This window comes from Solea senegalensis, linkage group LG5, assembly GCF_019176455.1.
Source record: "Solea senegalensis isolate Sse05_10M linkage group LG5, IFAPA_SoseM_1, whole genome shotgun sequence".
Classification (NCBI taxonomy): domain Eukaryota; kingdom Metazoa; phylum Chordata; class Actinopteri; order Pleuronectiformes; family Soleidae; genus Solea; species Solea senegalensis.
Window position 1 is genome coordinate 8,987,303 of NC_058025.1, and position 19,228 is coordinate 9,006,530.

Below are 19,228 nucleotides of genomic sequence, written 5' to 3' on the forward strand. Positions count from 1 at the left end.
AACAAATAACAGCAGAGTGTGCTTTTGTCTGAGGTAAATGCCCTCCATATGATCGAAAATAATCTACATAAGTATGATGTATGAATACCACACTCTAATAAACATGCCATGCCTTTCCTCCTCCGTGAACCTCAGCCCTTTTTTGCCATTAGATACCGCACATGCATAAACAAAACTCAAAATGATCCAAATGTTTTCAAAATGCAATATTTACTTATTTAAAGCTATTCAGCCTGGGGCTAGGTTTGCAGGAAAGTTGTTCCGTTGCTGATATTTTCCAAGTGCTGTGCATATTTGTCGAAGAATGGCACTTCTAACTTGATTTCAGTAAATGTCACAGAAAAGGTTTGAATACAGTTTTTTTTTGGTTTTAAAAACACTACCAATTTGAGACTTGGGAATAATGAGAATAAAATGTACAAGGACATATGGGAAATGGAATATTTCTCTAAATTGGAGCCTTCTCTTAATACAGAATGCAGAAAGCCACACAGACAGAAAAATCACTTAAATTGGCAATGCACTCGATTCCGGAATCACTCGGCATCCATCAGGGACACTTGAGGCCTGACGGAGAGGTGCTATTCACACAGGGACACTTACAGGTGTGCATGTGTATATGTTGGCATAAAGGTGAATAAACATGCAAATGTGAAGTGGTTTCAAGGTTTCTGTTTGTTTTTTTTACTCAAATCTGACTATATCCACCACATGTGCATGCACTTACTCTGAGTGTCAGGATAAGAGGCACTTCCAACCGTTAAAAACACATGAACATACGCTTAGATCTAATGATTCCACAATCTATGGATCAATAAAGAGGATAAGGAATATATGTCTTTGATATAAAACCTATAAGATGCCTTATTACATTTCCATGTCAGTAATTTAGATGAAATTGCAATCTCGGGGTTGCTGCTTTACTGTATTGCTTAAAAATCCTCTCCACACCCCGATTGTAACCAACTGAGTAATGCATTGTCACAAAAATGAAAAATGTCAGTCAGCTGTGGAACGGACAGGCCTGTAATAACACCATGCAATCATATCGAAGTTGCAGCAAACGTTATGGCAGAAAAGGTGCCAACAACAGGGAGCTGGTCGCAAACCAAAGGCGGATTCTGGGAAAAGCTTCTGCCAAGAAAAAGACCAGAGTGGACATGTTTGTCTTTGATATCATATGTGACATCAAGTCAATGACAAATCATGTCTGAGATACAACGACTATTACCTGATTGAGTCACCCGTGCACGGTGCATGTACTGTATTTATTTGCATGAGTGACATCAGAGACCAGTCAGATGACTGACCCATTCTGACATATAATAATATTCTGCTGCAGGGGATCAAAACTAAAAAGGGAGAAAATCCATGGCACACAGGAGACAGTAGTGACAGATAGGACTAAGAGGTTTATTTTAAAAGGGTAGAGAGGGAGAGAGCAGCTTGAGGGAAGTAAGGAAGGGAAGAGGAGGAGAGACAGCATGACAATAGTATATCAAGCTCCTAACCTCACAAGAATAAAATAAATGAAAGGGACGGGATTAAAGGAGACAAACAAATTCAAATAAATCAAATACCAGAGGAAAAATAACAAAAGATGTCTGAACTCCTCTAACAGGGCCCGTTATTAATACCATGGCTTTCTATACAGCCTCAAGCTCTAAATACTATTCCAGGTACTGTTCACTGGCTCCATGTATATATTTGTCAGAATGAGACAAAGTAATGACAAGCTCACAGTCGGATTGTTTCAGTTTTCCGAGGCATTTTACAGCGAACCTGCTCTTTGTTTATATGTCTCCATTTTATTATTAAGCCTTTGACTTCAAGGTAAAAATATAAGAGTAGGTTTTGATTTTAGGCCTAACGTGTGCAGAATACTACTCATCACCAGTAAGTTTATTTCACATTTATAGTAATTCATTATTTTGCGACGTAACACACGATAAAACACGGCTCCAGTGCATGCAGAATAACACATCCACTTTGTGAAGGCAACTAAAATGAGGGCAGACATAAATGAACCACTAGTGTGAGTGCTCCCAGTTGCCTTCATCACAGTCTGTCAAAGAAAGAAGATGATGCAGGAAGTATAGATGCATACAGAAAGAGTTTTATACAGGGGGGTAAAGTTTTGGAAGATTTGGTGATGCAGTGAAAAGAGGGAGGAGATTAAGAGGGAGGAAAGAAGAAAATGAAATAAAGAAAAATAGAAATAAAGAACTACAGGAGACTGTCTTCCTTTATTGTCGACACCATTTTTGGGAAACTTTTTTATTCCGAGTTTTATCAAGTCTGTTCTTACGTTGTCTTTTTTTTGCCAGCATGGCTCACTTTTCTTTTAAATAAGAAAACAAACTGCCTACAGGGTATCGTTATGGTGGGCAGCAAAATTTCACGAACAGCTCTAAACGACCTCCGCAACCTGTAGTAGGTCAGGTGTTTATAAAAAGCCCAATCTGTCTTGGCCGACCTAAACCCTCCCCTGAGGGATGACTTCATGCTGCTACCGTCGGGGTGCAGATATAATCTGCTCTGATGTACAACAAACGGGTTCAAAAAGTCATCCATTCCTGCTGCTATCAGCCTTTTAAATGGCTTTCAAATGTGATTCTGTATTTATTTTATTGTGTTATTTGTTTATCTGTTGTGTTGTACTGCTTGATGTTGTTTATGTGCGACTGCTGGCTTCAAACCAAATTGCCCCCCGGAGATAAAAGATAGCTCTTCAACGTGGACACAATGTGATGTATAATTATGTATTTAAAGTGCAGTGCATAACTTTGTTTGTCGTCCTGAACAGAAACTATGCAACATAACTGTATACAGCAGCAGCTCAGGGGTAGGCGGGGAGGAGAAGCATTTATCTGGTTTCTTTTAACAGTAGCATTCACTTCAGAAACTTTTCGTGGCTGCTTCTTTGTGTTCTACTCTGCCACCGTCTTGCCTTACGAGGGCAGTGTTGTTGTAGCCTCTGTCTGTCTTCATGTAAAACAAATCACCCATTTCAAAACACAACACATTGGATAATTCATAATGTGTGTGTTATCATGTGTGTGCTATGCTGCTATGTACCGCATTCATCAAATCGTTTTTTTAAAAACACCTCCTGCCGCTTTAATCACTCCTCCCAACACTTCCAAAGATTCCAGCGCTGGCTACAGTTCAAGTCTAATGTTTTCTAGAGGGCCGGGGAATAAACTGTAACCGTGTCTGAGCGAGAGGAAAGCGATGCAAACAGAGATGCATGCAAATGAGATGCAGAACTCAGATATTTATAAAGCCAGGGTAATCGCCAAGAGAATTGAAGTATTTAACCATGTGTATGTTTCCAGTGTGTCATTAACATCATTCGGATAGCTTTATCCCCTTTCAGCACGGACGGACCTGTAATCTGAGATGTATGTGTAAGCAAGAATGAGTGTTATCAATCTAAATGTTTAATTCTGCACATGTCATTAACCTTGTTCTTTCTCTCCCTAGTTTGTGTCTTTCCTTGCTGTCCTCTCTTTCTGTCCTCATCTTGCAGGCTGCAGGATCCAGATCCACTTTCTTAATTTATATTATATTAATCCACAATCTCTGCTGCTGCCTGTATAAATGAAATAAATAATAAATAATGACAACTGTTATATATCTGTCCCTGGTCTCTCTCTTCGGTCTCTACCTCGCATCCCTCTGTCCTTAATTCTTCCATTCACCCCAACCGGTCAAGGCACATTTTAGAGTCTGGTTCTGTCAGAGATTTCTTCACTGCACTGATGCCTAGTGTTTGCTCATTGTGTGAACTGTTGAGTTTCTCTTCTCTCTATAATACTGTTAAGGTTTCTGCCTTACTATGTACAGAGCCTTGAGATAATGTCTGTTGTGATTTGGCACTATGCAAATAAAATGTAATTGAATATGTATAAGAGATCAAGTGCTACAAAACAAATTCCTGTGAAATGATTTCAATGATGCTAATTGTTTTCATGTGAGCAGCGTGTAGCATTCGTTCCAGTGATTTATCCGGAAAATATGTGTAAAATTTAAAAAGAATAATCAAAATAATTGGTGGAGCCTGGTGCTTTTCAACTTATTAGTATAATTACACCATGTCATCATTCACTCTAGAGATAAATTATCCCTATGTGCAACAAAAACCCCAAAACAATATGGGCAGCATCTCCTAGCAGCACTCAGTCTTTCTTTATGTTAGTCATGTGACTTGTTTGATAAGCCCCCCCCCCTTCACTGCAGGCTACTGCACTAACTGCAAGCTATGAATTCAAATGTGAGCCCGTGAAACCAAACTAGAAGAAGTCCATTTTGAAAGTAAACTCCATTTATGTTAGATTAAAACTTTGTCATGCATGTGACAACCTCACACACTGAAGCAATCTGTGCTTCAGCTTGATTTCACAACACAACTGAATTATGTTCTCAAAGATGACAAGGTCAGATGTTGGCAAATCATGGCCTGAATGCACTAAGTACAGAATAATAGCTTTGACATTGCTGCTGTTCTGCACCTGATACCATGCTTTTCAAAAAAACATCACAGGAGTCATCTCACTGAAATAAATGCTTTACTAACCAAAATGGTTTCACCCGTATCGTCGTTCTTGTGTTTAAAACTGACGACTAATTACAGAAGCAAAGAACCTACCTTGCGAATGCCTTCTTTTGACTCCTCAACATTATTATCTCCTCCTCCGGTGCGGTTAATCATCCGCCACATCTGGGAGTACATGGGATCTCTCTCGAAGGGGTTCATGGCTTTAGAGCGGACCTGGTCATAAACTGCAGAATCCATCACTGTGCCATAGGGCAAATCTGTCTGCTTAGACAAATCCTGTAGAGACCTGAAGAGAGACACAAGAGGTGAAAAGAGTGAGCATACATGTTTTCAGCGATCCATTATTTCTGCAGCACTTGAAGACCTGGGAAATACATCATGCTGTTGTCCCTTCTAAATAAAAATTTGTAGGGATGAGCTCATACGATACTCCGTGTTGGTGTCGTATGATACTGGTGAGACTCACTGGATCACATATTGGGGAAAAGGAGAAACTAATATGCCCCACACCCTAAATATAACCCCATGTAAATGCTTCACTAAGCAGAGGCAAGACACTATAGCAGGGGTCTCAAACTCAAATGGTGTCTAGTTTGGTCAGTATGGGGGTCAAGTGAAAGAAAATTCCAACTTTTTGAGAAAAAGATAGCAAAATGGTTTCATGATACATGTCTAGGATGCATCTTCAGTGATGTCCTTGGGATCCTCGGGCGTTTCGGGGTCTTTCAACATCAGACCCCCCCCCCGCACCACCAAGGTTTTGATCTTGACCTGGATTGCATCCCAGCAGCCAGTGTGGCTTTCTCGCTGTGTGGATAGTTCACATATGTGTGACATATTCACATATAGTGGAGGACTATGTTTATGAAAAGGCTGGTTATTATGGGATGCACTCATCAGCAAATAATGACGTCCTACTTACAGCTAAGTTGTTTAGAAGACAGCAAAGACTGTATTGGACTATTATCAGTATGAATAGGACTTCAAGGTTGTGATATGTTGGTATCAGACACAAAAGTGTTGGTATCGAGCGTCTCTGAAAACAAGTAGTCTTCACAAGGGTGAGTGTAACAATGCAGACGACGACAGTTTTGGGGCAACAATGTGAAACCATGGTAACTTAGAGCCACAGCCGCATGTTGTTACCTTTAAGCACATCCCAATGTCTTGTTTATGTATCCATCGACCTGATTACATTTGTACCTATTCAGGGACGTTTACTTGACTTCATTATATTGACAGAATATAATGGCGTATTTCCACCGTACTATGGGAGTGGAAACACTACTTACACCGTGCCATGCCGAGGTGAGGTGAGGTGAGGCGAGTAGAGCCGGTGGAAATACACCATACACCAACCATTTCCGCAAAACAGCCTTACATTGATTTTCTGAGAAGTATTTTCTCATCTCCAAACAAAATTGGCATTATAAGTGGAACAGAAAAATAAGTATGTCAGACATTGAAATGAAATCACTTTGGCTGCAATAACGAGCTGTAATATCCATCCATCCATTTTCTACCACTTTGTCCTCGACATGAGGTGACATGAGATGACATGGGGGGAGCTGTGGCAATAATATCTATAAATATATATCAAGAAAAAGTGCCAGCACCAATAGAGTATTGGACAGGACAAAAACTACAAGTCAGTCTGTCCTTTAAAGACGTTTTATTTGCGTCTCTTTCTCTTGCTTTATTGCATTAACCTTTCCATAATTGGCCAACACTGTGAGAATACACAAGCTTCTGTTAATTATAACACAACAGTGCTGAGGTTGCCTCTCAAAGAGTTTATAACAAAAAAAAAAACATTACAGGAACTAATTACTGTTTGTTTGTGAAATGGCTGCAACGCACAACCCATGAATTTGTGAGAAAACACAAAACACGCTCCCCCAAAAAACTCTCAACGTGTCGAGAACAAGTGTTCAGCATCTCACTTCATTCATTCAGCTGTAATAAACCCGACAAACAGATTTAGCAACAGACACAGATATAATTAGTGGTTCAATTATTACAAGGCTGCTCACTCGGATTGAAAATGTATATAAAATGGCACATTCATGCTTTTCGTATAAGATCACAGCTCTCGCAGTTCCTGTTCTCGACTGCCTCTCCTCTCCACTCGGAGAGAAAAAAAAAAGAGAGAAAAACCTTTGAAGATTTTAATGAACTTTGCCATTAACATGAATCTTTTATTGCTGTCCGTTAAACTTTGGCCCTAATCATCTCCTCACTCTGCCACTCCCCCGTGAACATGTATGCCCGTCAGCACATGCCGTCTTTGACCAGGCTTTTCTCTTTGTGAGAAGGTTTTACTGTGCGGTAACGGCTTGTTATTGTTTACTGGCATGTGCATGCAAGAGAGGGAGCGACGAAAAGTAGATGATATACAGAGCATTTGCACACAGGTACCGGTCAAAAGTCCAGTGTGTCACCTAGAGCATGAGAGCAGAACTTAATGTGGACTCGTTTAAAGCAGGCCCCGGCTCATGTTTGACTACATCAAAGGAACTACACTGGATCTTTTATTAAAGATTCTCCACAAGCAGGGGCATTAATGCAATGACTGAAAAGTGATCTAATATGCACAGTGGAATAAGTGATTCATCTAAACCAATAATGATGAAATGAGTGATGTGGTAATGGTTGCATGGTGGAGCAGAAACATTAATACAATTCAAAGGTTTCAAATGTTGTGATATTATGAAGCTGATTAAATATGTTAATTAATAAGGGATGGTGAAGGAGTGGGATTTGTACAGTGGGTAAACAAATCAATAGGCTGTATATTGAAAATTTGTTGTACTGATATTAAAAAAATATTTTAAAAAATGACGATATATATTGTGATTAAACAACAACTCACATTTTTAAATCACTGTTCTTTTGACTGATGCCACGTTAGGGATATCTTCTATAGGAAAAATACTGAAGCTATTGGTGTGACTCAGAACAAAACACTGTCCTTTAGTAATCTAGATCTTCTTTAGGGGATTACAACAGTTGGTCTGTGGGCTTGTAAGAACTGCCAATGCTCACGGACACTTTGTGATAATTATGTCAGGATTTGCTCCTATGAGACACAATGAGTATTTGGAATTACAGATTGCGGGGGAGATTATTTCCTTTTTGAATTTATATTTAAGTTCATGTAATATCGCTTTGGTGTTTTCAGTGTGTGTGTGTGTGTGTGTGTGTGTGTGTGTGTGTGTGTGTTATACCTCCTGCCCTTGTGTTTGCTGTAATTACCTGTACCTGTTCATTATTGATTTTACCTGCGTCTCGTTATCTCGCCTCACTGTAGTATGCAGTCACTGTGTTTCCTTTTGTTCTTTGCCCTTTTGTCTTGTTACCAGTGAGCACAGTGTTCCAGCTTCTGTTCTGAAATATTCTGTTTTTATTTGTGTTATCCAACTTCACCCCTATTGTTTTTGCCCCCTGCCTCAACATCCATTCAGCTACCACTGCCTGTTGTTCAGATATCCTACCTAACCTGGTGTTCACGTCCGTCCTTACATGCAGACGGACACTCGAGGTGTCCTGAATGGATCCAATCTCCAGGCACATGTGTTGATTTATTGGCTGCACTGGAAACTTTGGCAGTGAATGATGAGGACATTGTGTGTTTACATATGCTATTTGTCAACACTTTAAGGTTTGCCTTTAATTAAAAACAATTAATGTGAGATTTGTATCCCCTTGTCCTTTTGGAACACAGGAAAGAACCCCAACCTTGTTTTACTCCAAGTACATTTTAAGGATTTTTTTAATTTACATGCCCACCAGTGACATTTGTACTGATTACTGTTAGCATAACTGTTAGCAAAGATGGCTGACACAGTTTACATTCTGGGAATGAGGTCCCGTTCCCCTATGAGTGGGTCTAAAAAGAGCGGAATTAGTGTTGCAGTTTCAAGCCTCGGAGCAATACTACCCCTATTCTAGTAATACAAAAGCTAAATGCAAATCGGTGACATACTCCTTTAAGTAAAATGTTATTAAAACATGGTACTTTTACATGAGTAGAATATTTCAGTACTCTTTCCACCTCTGTTAAAACCTTCTATCATGTTATGACAGCATGAGTTATACTTGAGTTGCTAGCTTTCACAGTGTCAGTGAAGCCAGAATTGGTCATATGTGGTCACAGCATGATGTACTTAATGTTCTCTACTTGCTCTTTACTCAGATCTCTGGACTGACGTCAATACCAGGTCTGAACCGGGCCTGAGTGCTTACATGAAGTTTCTTCAATCATGGAACATGACAGATGGCTTCATATGAGCTGTAATTCTACCAAGAAGCACACAAAAGCTGAAATGTGAGTGAACAGCAGCCAACTGTATCTCTTGACATGATGTCAGTCCACTGTATGTGACATGAGACATAAAGAGAGAGGTGAGATTAAAGTAACTGCATATTATTCTGTATACTTTCTAAACTCAAATCTGTTTCACATTTCAAGGCAGCGCAATAAAAATAAAACATTTCCTAAAACCTTTCTTTTTTTTCCCCATTTATGGATTTGCTGGAAGGTCTTGCTCTGCATATGCGTTTAGTTTGTTTGTTAATGATAAACCATGATGTTTTTACTCTTCCCAGCAGCGGAGGCACAAAGATAACATTTGCACGGATGTGTAAATGCATTGATGAATGTGTTTTGAAGTATTTTGCGGAGAGCCAATGTCAACTTGAATAACAATGGCAATGCAGCAGCTAAACATAATGGAGTAACCTCACTGAGTTTATAACTGCTTATAATTGTGGCTGTGCATTTAAATTTGAGAAGAGGTTGTGACTTTTTTTTTTTCATGTGTTCATATGAATTAACATCCAGCGCAGGAAGCCTGGTTTTGTCTTTTTGCCCAAAGCAAGGTACAAATGAAAGCACACACACACACACAGAGACCTTGAGCATCTTTTGCCACCATGCAATATGACATCTGTCATGTGGACCAAGAATGCAAGCCTTATATTCTGCAACACTAATCTAATTTGCTTTTCCATCTCATCCTTCTCTCCACAGGTGCTGCCTCTTTTCCCCGCCCAACTCTACTTCTGATTCTGACCCAAACCCTTCACCTCTCTTCACATTTCTTTATCTCTTCCTCTACACTTCCCCCTCTTAATCCGTATCATCTTTTCACGGTTATTCATTCATTCATTCCCACCTCCCATAATGTTTATAAAATCTCTCTCTCTCTCATTCTTTGCATGTCGCTCTTTTCCTCTGGCTTTGTCACTTTCCACCCTCCATCCCTCCCTCTTTTCCTAAAGGATTCGCGCTGAAATTGAGGGAAAACATCCAAGCGTGAAATAGTCCAGGGAGGTTTCTGAATGCTCTCTCGTTATTTCATTTCCAGGATGAAACGGGGGCATTAATACTTAAGAAACCCTTTCCTTGTCTTTCCTGACGGCTCACTGAGAATTCCCCGACCTCTCCCTTTCCTGTCGGTGCATTTGCTTGCTTTTTCTTATCCATACTAAACTACTCTCTCCTTATATCGCTCATACAAGAGTGGACTCACTGAAATTCCATTGGGGTAATATGTTAATAAAGTGTGAACGCATAAAACGCACGCTAATCACAATGACACACTGATTTTACTGCACTCAGAGGCTCCCATCATCTTTACATTAAGACACTGTTATGCTTTGGAAGTGAGGTTATTTTGTTTATCCCTCCTCATGCATTCATCCCTCCATCCATCTATGGAGGCCCCAGGCCATGTGGGTGCTGCTGTTAAGGTGTAATTATGCCACTAATGACCCCAGAAGAGTCAACACATTACAGATAATGCATTAAAATTTATGGAAATCCTTAATTAGCTAAATGGATGCCGAATGAAGCGGCAAACTGAGAGGCACTTGTGGATGACAGCAAATATGAGCCAAAAAAAGACAATAGAAAACAAATGATTCTTTCTTTGTTTGTTTGTTTGTTTTCTCGGGGAGTGGACAGAAGAGACGCCACGAAGAGGAGAGCTGAAAGTGAGCCAAAGGAAAGAAAAGTATGACAGAGAGATGAACCGACAGGGACAAGTTAATAGACAGATACTGAGTGAATAATAACAGAAATAAATGTTGTTTATTCCAGAGCTAAGCACAATTAGCTGTGGCACTGCTGGGCATAGCGGATGCTCTGGCATGATGATTAGTTCAGTGAGGGATGAGTGTTTCCTCGTGCCACCAGGAGAGGAGCTGGCAACCACATTATCAGAAGGATAGAATAAACAGAGGGCACAGGGCTGAGGGGGGGGAAATGCATATTTGTGGGCAAGTTATCATGAGTGTGATAACACAGCAGTGGAAGCAGGAGGATTTCACCAGTTATTTATATATGTACTTTTATTTTGACCTCATTCTCTCCCATTCTATCTCCATTAGTTAAACACACTGACTTTCCTTCACATTATGGAGTTTGTAAACCTGTAACCTATAAGGCACTTGCATTACAATACCATTGAGTTTCTCAGAAAAAGTTACAATTCTGGATTGCGGGAACCGGAGCTGTGAATCACCACCAAAGTCACATCCTTTTTTACTTTGTTCCACCTTCATCCCAGATCCAGAAAATGGAATAAAAAAGTGTCCTTTTTGACTCATGCCGCTAACAGTCAGACAGAAAACATAACCTTGCTTGGCAGAGGTCATAAAGCCACAGTCCCAGAATATAAGCCTGGTGGCCATCAATGACAACTCAAAACAAACAAAAATCTGTTGGATACTTACTGTATGGAGTTCTCTATACGTGTGATGGTGAGGAAGGCTGCAAGATTGGCCGTGTACGAGGAGATGACAATTAGAGCGAACATCCACCAAAAGCCCATCATCATTCTCGTAGCCAGAGTGGTGTAGGGTACCTCTCCACCTGGAGAGAGAAAGAAAGAACCGTTTACAGACATATCAGAATATTTTCAGAAGAAAAAGCAAATCACATCCTGAAAGATGACACTGGATCTCTGCGACTCGGCAGAAATGCATCAAGAGTCTTTGTGATGTGATGATATTTTCATGTGCAGCTAAAGGTGAGCAGACTGTGGATGTGTCTTAGTAGTGACTCTCAAAATACCAGCTGGCATTACTTGTCTGGAGACAAGTTTAAAAATAAATAAATAAATGAATGTGCAACCGCGTCGTACATCAACAGACAACATAAACACGGTCGTCTGGTGCCTGTTATAATGAAAAGTAGCTTGATTCTTGTCCTGTGGTACAAACTGCTTTTATTTTATTGGCGTGTCGTCTAATATCTTGCCGTGCTACAGTAAAAAGTTTCAAAAATGGTTGGCACTCCAACCCCGGATGGATCGACAGACAGACAGACAGACAGACAGAATGTACTGTAATACGATCTTGTATTTGCATACATCGGTGAATCAGACGCACACAAACACCCAGAGCAACGATTCCTTGCTGCCTTTCATTGAAACCTGGCAGAAATTAGCCCCATTTATCCATGTAGCAGGGGGATCACTGTTAAATCAGCACAGACGAAGCTGCTCTGTTCACTCCTGCTTTTCTCCTGCTGCCCAGACTCAATAATATATGTGACACCCACATAATCCCAAGTTCCCTTTATCTCACTCCCGCTCCTCTTTCCCCACCATAGTCTTGCGTTTACCATCTTCTTCTTCTTCTTTTTTTTTGCATTGCTGATATCAATTGATTTAATTCAAATGGGTTATCTCTCTCCTGCTATCTCTCTAGGTTTATTGAATCTTTGAGAAGCAATACATTCGCTGTTGACACCAGGTCTTAACATGTGCCTGGAGGTAGAGCAACGTGCAGTGCAGTACACCACAGTATATTCATTTCAAATAATCTTTTTTCACACAAGGAAATGATAGGGAAAACGTCCCTATAATGAATAATAAAAATACAACGTCATTTTTGCCTCATAATAATTAGATTTCTACTCAAATATGTATTTTAAAGGGAGGAAAATACAAAATACTTAAATATACAAATCAAGTTCCAAGTCAATTAAAATATAATAGCGACAGCATATAAACATTTTTTTAAGTTCATGTCGTTAACTCTTCATGAGAAATCACTACAGATTTGCCAGTGGGAAGAGGAAATTAATCTTTTCCAGGGATGAATGCAACCAGCAGGCACAGATGCTGTTCTCTCATAATGTGGGCTGTGAAAAATGTCCAAATATAATGCCAGACCGTGACTGCAGTATCTCGAGCTTCAGTGGTTTCAAACACATGACCTTTGTGAATCAGTTCACCCATAGAAGGTATTTTGGAATTTTCTTTTTTTCTTCTTGGCAACGTCCATGAAGGACCGATTAAGTTTTTTGGTTCTTTAAGATCTTTTATAACCGTGTCTCTCAACGATGACGGGCTTTTTTGAAAAAGTCTATTAGATTATTTAACAGTTTTTTTTCTATTCATCTGAAAAAAAACATATACTGTAAAATGGGTTCTAGCCCATCTCTACTGCAGTGTATTGTCTCAGTGGAAGCGTTGCTACTGTGCACAGTCAATACCACCTTACATAAACATGTATAATCCGTTATATATCTTCCAGTACGGTCATTGATGCTCCACTTGAATATCTGACAGCAAAAACACAGTTATAGAGTGATGACAACAGAAAGCCACAAGACGGTGGCACACCAGTGGCAGCTAGCTGCAGCAGTGCTGATTTCCTTTGTACAAGTGTAGTACAACTGTAGTGTGCAACTTTAACCAAACGTCATTCAGTTTACCGTGTTTGCTTTCACGCTAGTCTTTGTCAACCTCGTATGGATGCACAACTATTGAGACTAGTGAATTTCCTTGCGACAGGATCCATAAAGTCAAATCTAAAGGTGAACGGTGGAACTCAGAGAAGATAAACTTGTATTTAACTGCTGGTTTTATTAACTAAAGAACAATATAACACTGTTTGCCTAGATTTCGCTGAACAAAGACAACCAGGACTAAGAAACAAAGGTAGACAGTGACTCTCTTCTTTGTAGAACTCAGAATAAAAGGTGCTTCTTTTCAACGCATTATTCAAGGCACTTTTTTTATGTGTCCCTTTATGGGAGCAACCCCGAAAAAAAGGCTATTGTAACAGAAAAGGAAGCGGATGTGTCTTGGATTGCATATGTGCATGTTTATGAATTCTGGCACAGGCATGAAGCAGCTTTGGTGGACGCCAAGTCGGCAGCTTGAAAGGCACCGTATTGTGTTCCCTCAATGAAGCTCTCAATTTTTACCATCGCACTGTTCCTGCCTCTTCTCTCGTTCTCTACTGCGTTACCCTGAAGCTGCAAGCAAACAGCATTTCTACATTTCCTTCTACAAAACTTGGGAGTCAAAATCGTCCGCTATGATTAAAAAAAAGCCACGTTTCAGGGATGTTGCATGTTTTGAAGCCAACGGCTCTAAATTGCATGCGATATTTTTGCCAATCCAACAACCTTGTCAAGTTCAATGTTCGGAAATGATTTGCTGACCGTTTGGTATTTGTTCAGTTCACATATGTGAGAAGACTTCAACTGCTGCTTTACTAACCGTCAGTCTTTTCTGATTGAATGAGTCTGTGGATTCCTGGATGTCTATATAACTGATTAATTAATACTGCAGTTGGAAATCTGCCCGTCTTCTCCCTTCAGTGTGTGACCGTCTCATAAATTGATATTTGCCATTTTGGTGTTGCTAAATAAACCGTGGTATTTCTATGCCTATTTACTTCAATTTGATAGTGATTTGCATTTGTCTCTCCCAATACTGGTCAATCCTTTTATGATGTCATCCTGGGAAGGGCATCACTAAGCTTTTATTGTCCCCCTTTTTCTTTTTTTTTACTACTGCCGTCTGTGAAATGAATACAGTTTCATTAAATGTGAGGGCTTCGCAGCACCAATGCACAAGCTGCAGTCTCACATTCTTGGCTGCTAAGCTGGCTGGCAAGCCATTAGTCCTTTTTAAGGTTCTCTGAGACATTTTCTCCATCTCTGATTTTATCTCCAACTGCTGCTGTCCTGTCTTTTGGCTGCTGTAGCTGGAGGAACACAAAAAAACAGACGGGTATGTCACTATTTTACTGCCACTGTACGGCTCCAAAAGAAAAGGGGGAGCAAGAATAATTCATAAAAAATATACTGATCCACTATACAGATGCAATGGGTAATAAAGGTGTAGTAAAGTTGTACTACAGCTTCAATAAAAACGACAAAATAATTAGAGATTAATATGACTGGTATAAAAAGGTCACTGAGCTCCCGTGTACATGCAGTATGTGCAACCTTCTGAAAGTTGAGACGTGTTGAAGAAAGAGACAAAATGTGGTTTGTTATCAATTTGCTGATGAGTCATTATATCTTCATAACAGATTCATTTGTGGATTCCATGTCTAGACCTGGCACTAATCTCCTTCCTGAGTCATTAAATGACAAGTGACAGTGCTAAGTACAGCTATGACTGCACCCCAGTGTCTTCTAAACAGGGCCTTAGAGTTTTCACCTGCAGTTGGTTCGGGTTATTGAAAACTAGAAGTTACATAGAGCCAATGCAGGCGATGCAGACCTGCTCAGGCTTTGACAGAGGTGCCATTCACCCTGTTGTAAGTTCATGTACTGTCAAAATAATCTTGTTTGAAGGTCGAAATCCGACATTGACATGGGTCTAACCCTCTTAAAACCATCATGACAATTGGGCCGTCTGGATTGTGAGTGCTTCTGCCCTCACTCACGGCTGCTGTTATTCAACCGTATAGGGAATTACGGTACTGAGAAGCTGACGTCACAAACGTGTGAATCGCTGATGAATCTTGTCTGTAATTGGAAAGTCGTCCCGTGGTAGACCTGAGGGGCTACCGTAATGATGTAATGAAGTATATGTGCGTACAGCTCTGCTTTCCAGTATCCATCCCTCGTCTACCACTTTATCCTCCACATGAGGGTTGCGGGGGGTGCTGTGCCAATCTCAGCTGTCATAGGGCGAAAGGTGGGGTCACAACCTGGACCGATCGCCAGTCCATAGTTTTTGAATTTTCTAGATACCACAAACGGTCTAAGAGTTACAACAATACAACCTCTATAATCGTCACCAAATGAAGTCAAGATAAACAAGCACCATCAGCCAGTAGTTTATTGTCCTCGAGTGTGATGAGAGGTGCTCGAGGCGTCCAGTTGGACAGACTTGTGCCGTCTAATGTCCTCTCTCTCTCTCTCTTTTCACAACTTCAGACAATGGGGTTGTACTGAGTGTAAGTCCACAGCGCTTCTTCTATTAAACCATACCATCATTTTTTTAAACCTACATTCCCACCACAGACCAACACGAGGCTTCTCTTCTTCTGATGGCATCACGCTGCAGTTTTTCTTAGATGAAAGTGGAGCAGAGCAGTCAATTATGGCTTTGTAAACCAGGAAAGGAAAGTTGGCTGTTCAGATGATGTCACCTCCCAGCTGGCTTCAATGCAATCTTGCCACAAAATGATGTAACTGCTCTAACTCAAATTCGGACGGTTTAATTGCACAGCCCGGACGATGTCTAGTGCAAGGGCATCTAAAACTAACACACATGTGAAAAATCATTTGGTAGCTTAACCACTTCCTCAGAAATAGGACCATTGGGACCAAGTTTCATCTCCATGAGGACTACCTAACCACCCTTAACCTTAACCCTAACCCTCTTTAAAAAAGCTCTTTAAAGATGTGGGGCCCAGACAAAATGTCCCCACAAGGTCAAAATGTCCCAACAAAGATAGGATTTTAATGTTTTTGAGACCTCACAAACACACAAGATACACACGTCTAGTAAAATAAACAAGTAAAAGTATTAGTTGGATGGAGGAATGAATTGTGTCTATTTTGTCCTTCAGGGTTGGAACACAACATTGTTCAAGAAGCAAATTTATCTGCATCAAACACATCCCACTGTGTTATCCTGCCTGTCTGCCTGACTCACACTTCTTGTTCTTGCCTCAGAACATGTCTCACTTCTTGCCTTCCTCTGCCGCTCTCCTCTCCTCCCCTCCTCCCCCGCCCATCTTTGTTGACGGGCTGCAGTTAAAGGTAGTTCCAGATGAGAGCAGCTTTGAAGCCGGTTGAGTTGCGGTTTATTTATGTGTGGTTTTCGTGTAAAGCTTCAAATCTTACCACTGAGCATGCACCCTCACTGCCTCAGGTGATATCTCTTTATCATCTGATGACTTGCAGGAATCGTTATTTAATTTCTTCTCCTCCAGCACCGCAATCACTCGTGACTAAGAGTGTCCAAGTGATTGTAAAGAAAAAAACTTGGGAGAGACATATTTTGATGCCGGGGACAGGGTGAAGATGAAAAATATGAAAGAAAGGAAAAAGGGAGGAGGAGGAGGATGGCAGAGTGCATGCCTCCTTCGTTTAGCGCCTCCCCTGCCTTCTCAATCTCTGCATTGTGAATGTGCTGCCTCTAATACTCCTGGTTATCAGCAAAGCAAAGAGGGTTTTTACATGTGGTTAGCAATTTCTCAAGCCATAAAGTGTCACCTTTATGAGGATCCAGCGGGGCCGGTAATGTTGTGGATTTGGAGCTAAGACGCATGAAGTTTGCATTTCAGAGCTGTGTCTAATGGTATCTCCCTCTCCAGCATGCTGCCTGGTGCTCAAAAAGATTCTCAGACCAAAAATCACAACGTGGCGGAGGAGTACAGTGGTAATGACATGTCCTGGTGTCTGTCTGCATGTTTACATTTAAAAACAGTTTTGGGGAGATTGTTGTGATGGTTAAAAAGTTAAAGGCAATGGAGAGACTTGATTAAAGGATATACAGATATCCATACATCACACAACTGATCACTAACAAACCGAATTGTCGGGCTGTAATCAAGCAAAGAAATTCTTGGTCGACTGAAGTGAAAACAAGGGGGGTGTTCTCTGAAGACACCCCCATTAGCACTTGGTACTTTCCTTCTGATGAAATTAACCATAGACTGTATGAAATTAACGTGGCAAAATCAGAATTTAGGTCGAGCCAGAACGTATCGACCAGTCGAATTTACAGCCCAAGTGAATTGGCGACAACGATGTTGTAATCCTATTGTATTTTTATTCAGGAGAGTTTAAGAGTTTAAATGTATTGTATTTTTGTCCTTTGATAGTGACATAAGTCTTGATTACAAACACCACTTTTAATCACCTTGGCAACTAAATCAATATGAACAAAGAAAATGTTTTTTTCTTGTTGTTATTTGTCAACACTGGAGACTTAACTTGGCACATAACACTTTTATGATTAAAAAAAAATCTATACTTTAGCATATTTATTTTATGTTGTTGTCTGTTGTTGTCTACAAACACAATGTCATTTGTGCAGGATATATTGTAGGTAACGTGTGCTCCCTCAGTGTTCATATTCTTTCTTTAATTTCCCTGTGTGGCATGAGAAGCTCATAGAAAGGTAATAAATCTAGATTATTTAGCGTATCATTTATTTCTGTCTCACACATGTGGAGGGTTTTTTTTTCATGATGGTAATCGTTTCAATAAAGTTATTAATATTCATGGGATGATAAGGTAATATGTTGTGGAGCCTATTGATGGTGATTTGCATTAAACATAGACTTTGACTTATGTAGCGTGTAGTTGCACAAAATCATGCAATAAATGAATAAACATGTACACTCGTACATGTATACACAAGATACAGTTGGTGGAGCGACTCTCACTCCAGTTTTCAAGGGAAATATTGAGTACAATTATATGAAATAATGTTTGTGCTAATTTTAAAATTAATGGCGTTATATGAAAACAAAACTACTTCCCAGCAGTCGTTTGCTTCTGACCATCATGTTCAGTCACTATAATTGTTTTTAAGACTAATAAAAAAAAACGCCTGTACATTGTTTCCATTTTTTCGCTTTTTTCCAAGTGAACATTTAGGTCAAATTAGGGAGAATTCTTATTATAAGACATTCTTCAGGCATCCCATTCACAACAATGATCCACACATGATGCCCGCATCCACAGCTGTTGCCAGTATAGAGGCACAACAAAGCACGTGAGCAAAGGTTAGTAACGTAATATAATTGTGTTTTGATATCACATTACACATTGTGGACATTGAAAATGGGGAGATCAAAGTGAAGAGAAGGTGGAGGAGGGTCAGAAAGACACACACCGAGGAGACGACTGAAAGTGGATTAAATAAGCCAGTGTGTTTGATCGGGTTGTATGCTGGATAAACATGATACACAATTATTGCAGGTCACAGATGTTGTGCATCAAAAAACACAAACAGAGAATTTTATAAAGTCTCTGCTGGCTCATCTTTTACAAGTGATTATAGTTTTAATCAGCCTCACTGAACTGAAGCAGTTTCCCTGGACACGTGAAGATTTTTTCTTTTTTTTTAAACCGTGACCTGATTATCACTTTCTGTACTGAAAGGCAAAAAACAAACAAACACCAAATTCAAATATAACTAAATCAAAACTATTAACAAAACACAATAACTCTCACTAAACTATACGAGATAGTTTCCCCGCTCTGGTATTTCAGGGACTATATTTTAACAAAAATAAAAAATGCTGCTGAAATGCTGATTAACTGACTCAAACATGTAGTTATTTATTTCTTTGTCGGGGCACAATTAACTATGAATATCAACATGCATCTATAATAACTTGTTTAGGTAGTACTGCTAGGAAAGTAAAAGTAGTCGAAGGATGTTT

General features: G+C 39.9%; 1 protein-coding gene across 3 annotated transcripts in view; it reads right to left on the bottom strand.

The window, feature by feature from the left end:
* grid2 (glutamate receptor, ionotropic, delta 2) overlaps positions 1-19,228 on the bottom strand; it is a 375,714-nt gene that overhangs the window by 52,101 nt on the left and 304,385 nt on the right. For all 3 annotated transcript variants that reach the window (XM_044026431.1, XM_044026432.1, XM_044026433.1), the window contains exons 12-13: positions 11,300-11,438; positions 4,652-4,847 (exon numbers count right to left, since the gene is read on the bottom strand). In XM_044026431.1, the coding sequence (XP_043882366.1) occupies positions 4,652-4,847; positions 11,300-11,438 (335 nt within the window). The remainder of the gene's footprint in view (positions 1-4,651; positions 4,848-11,299; positions 11,439-19,228) is intronic.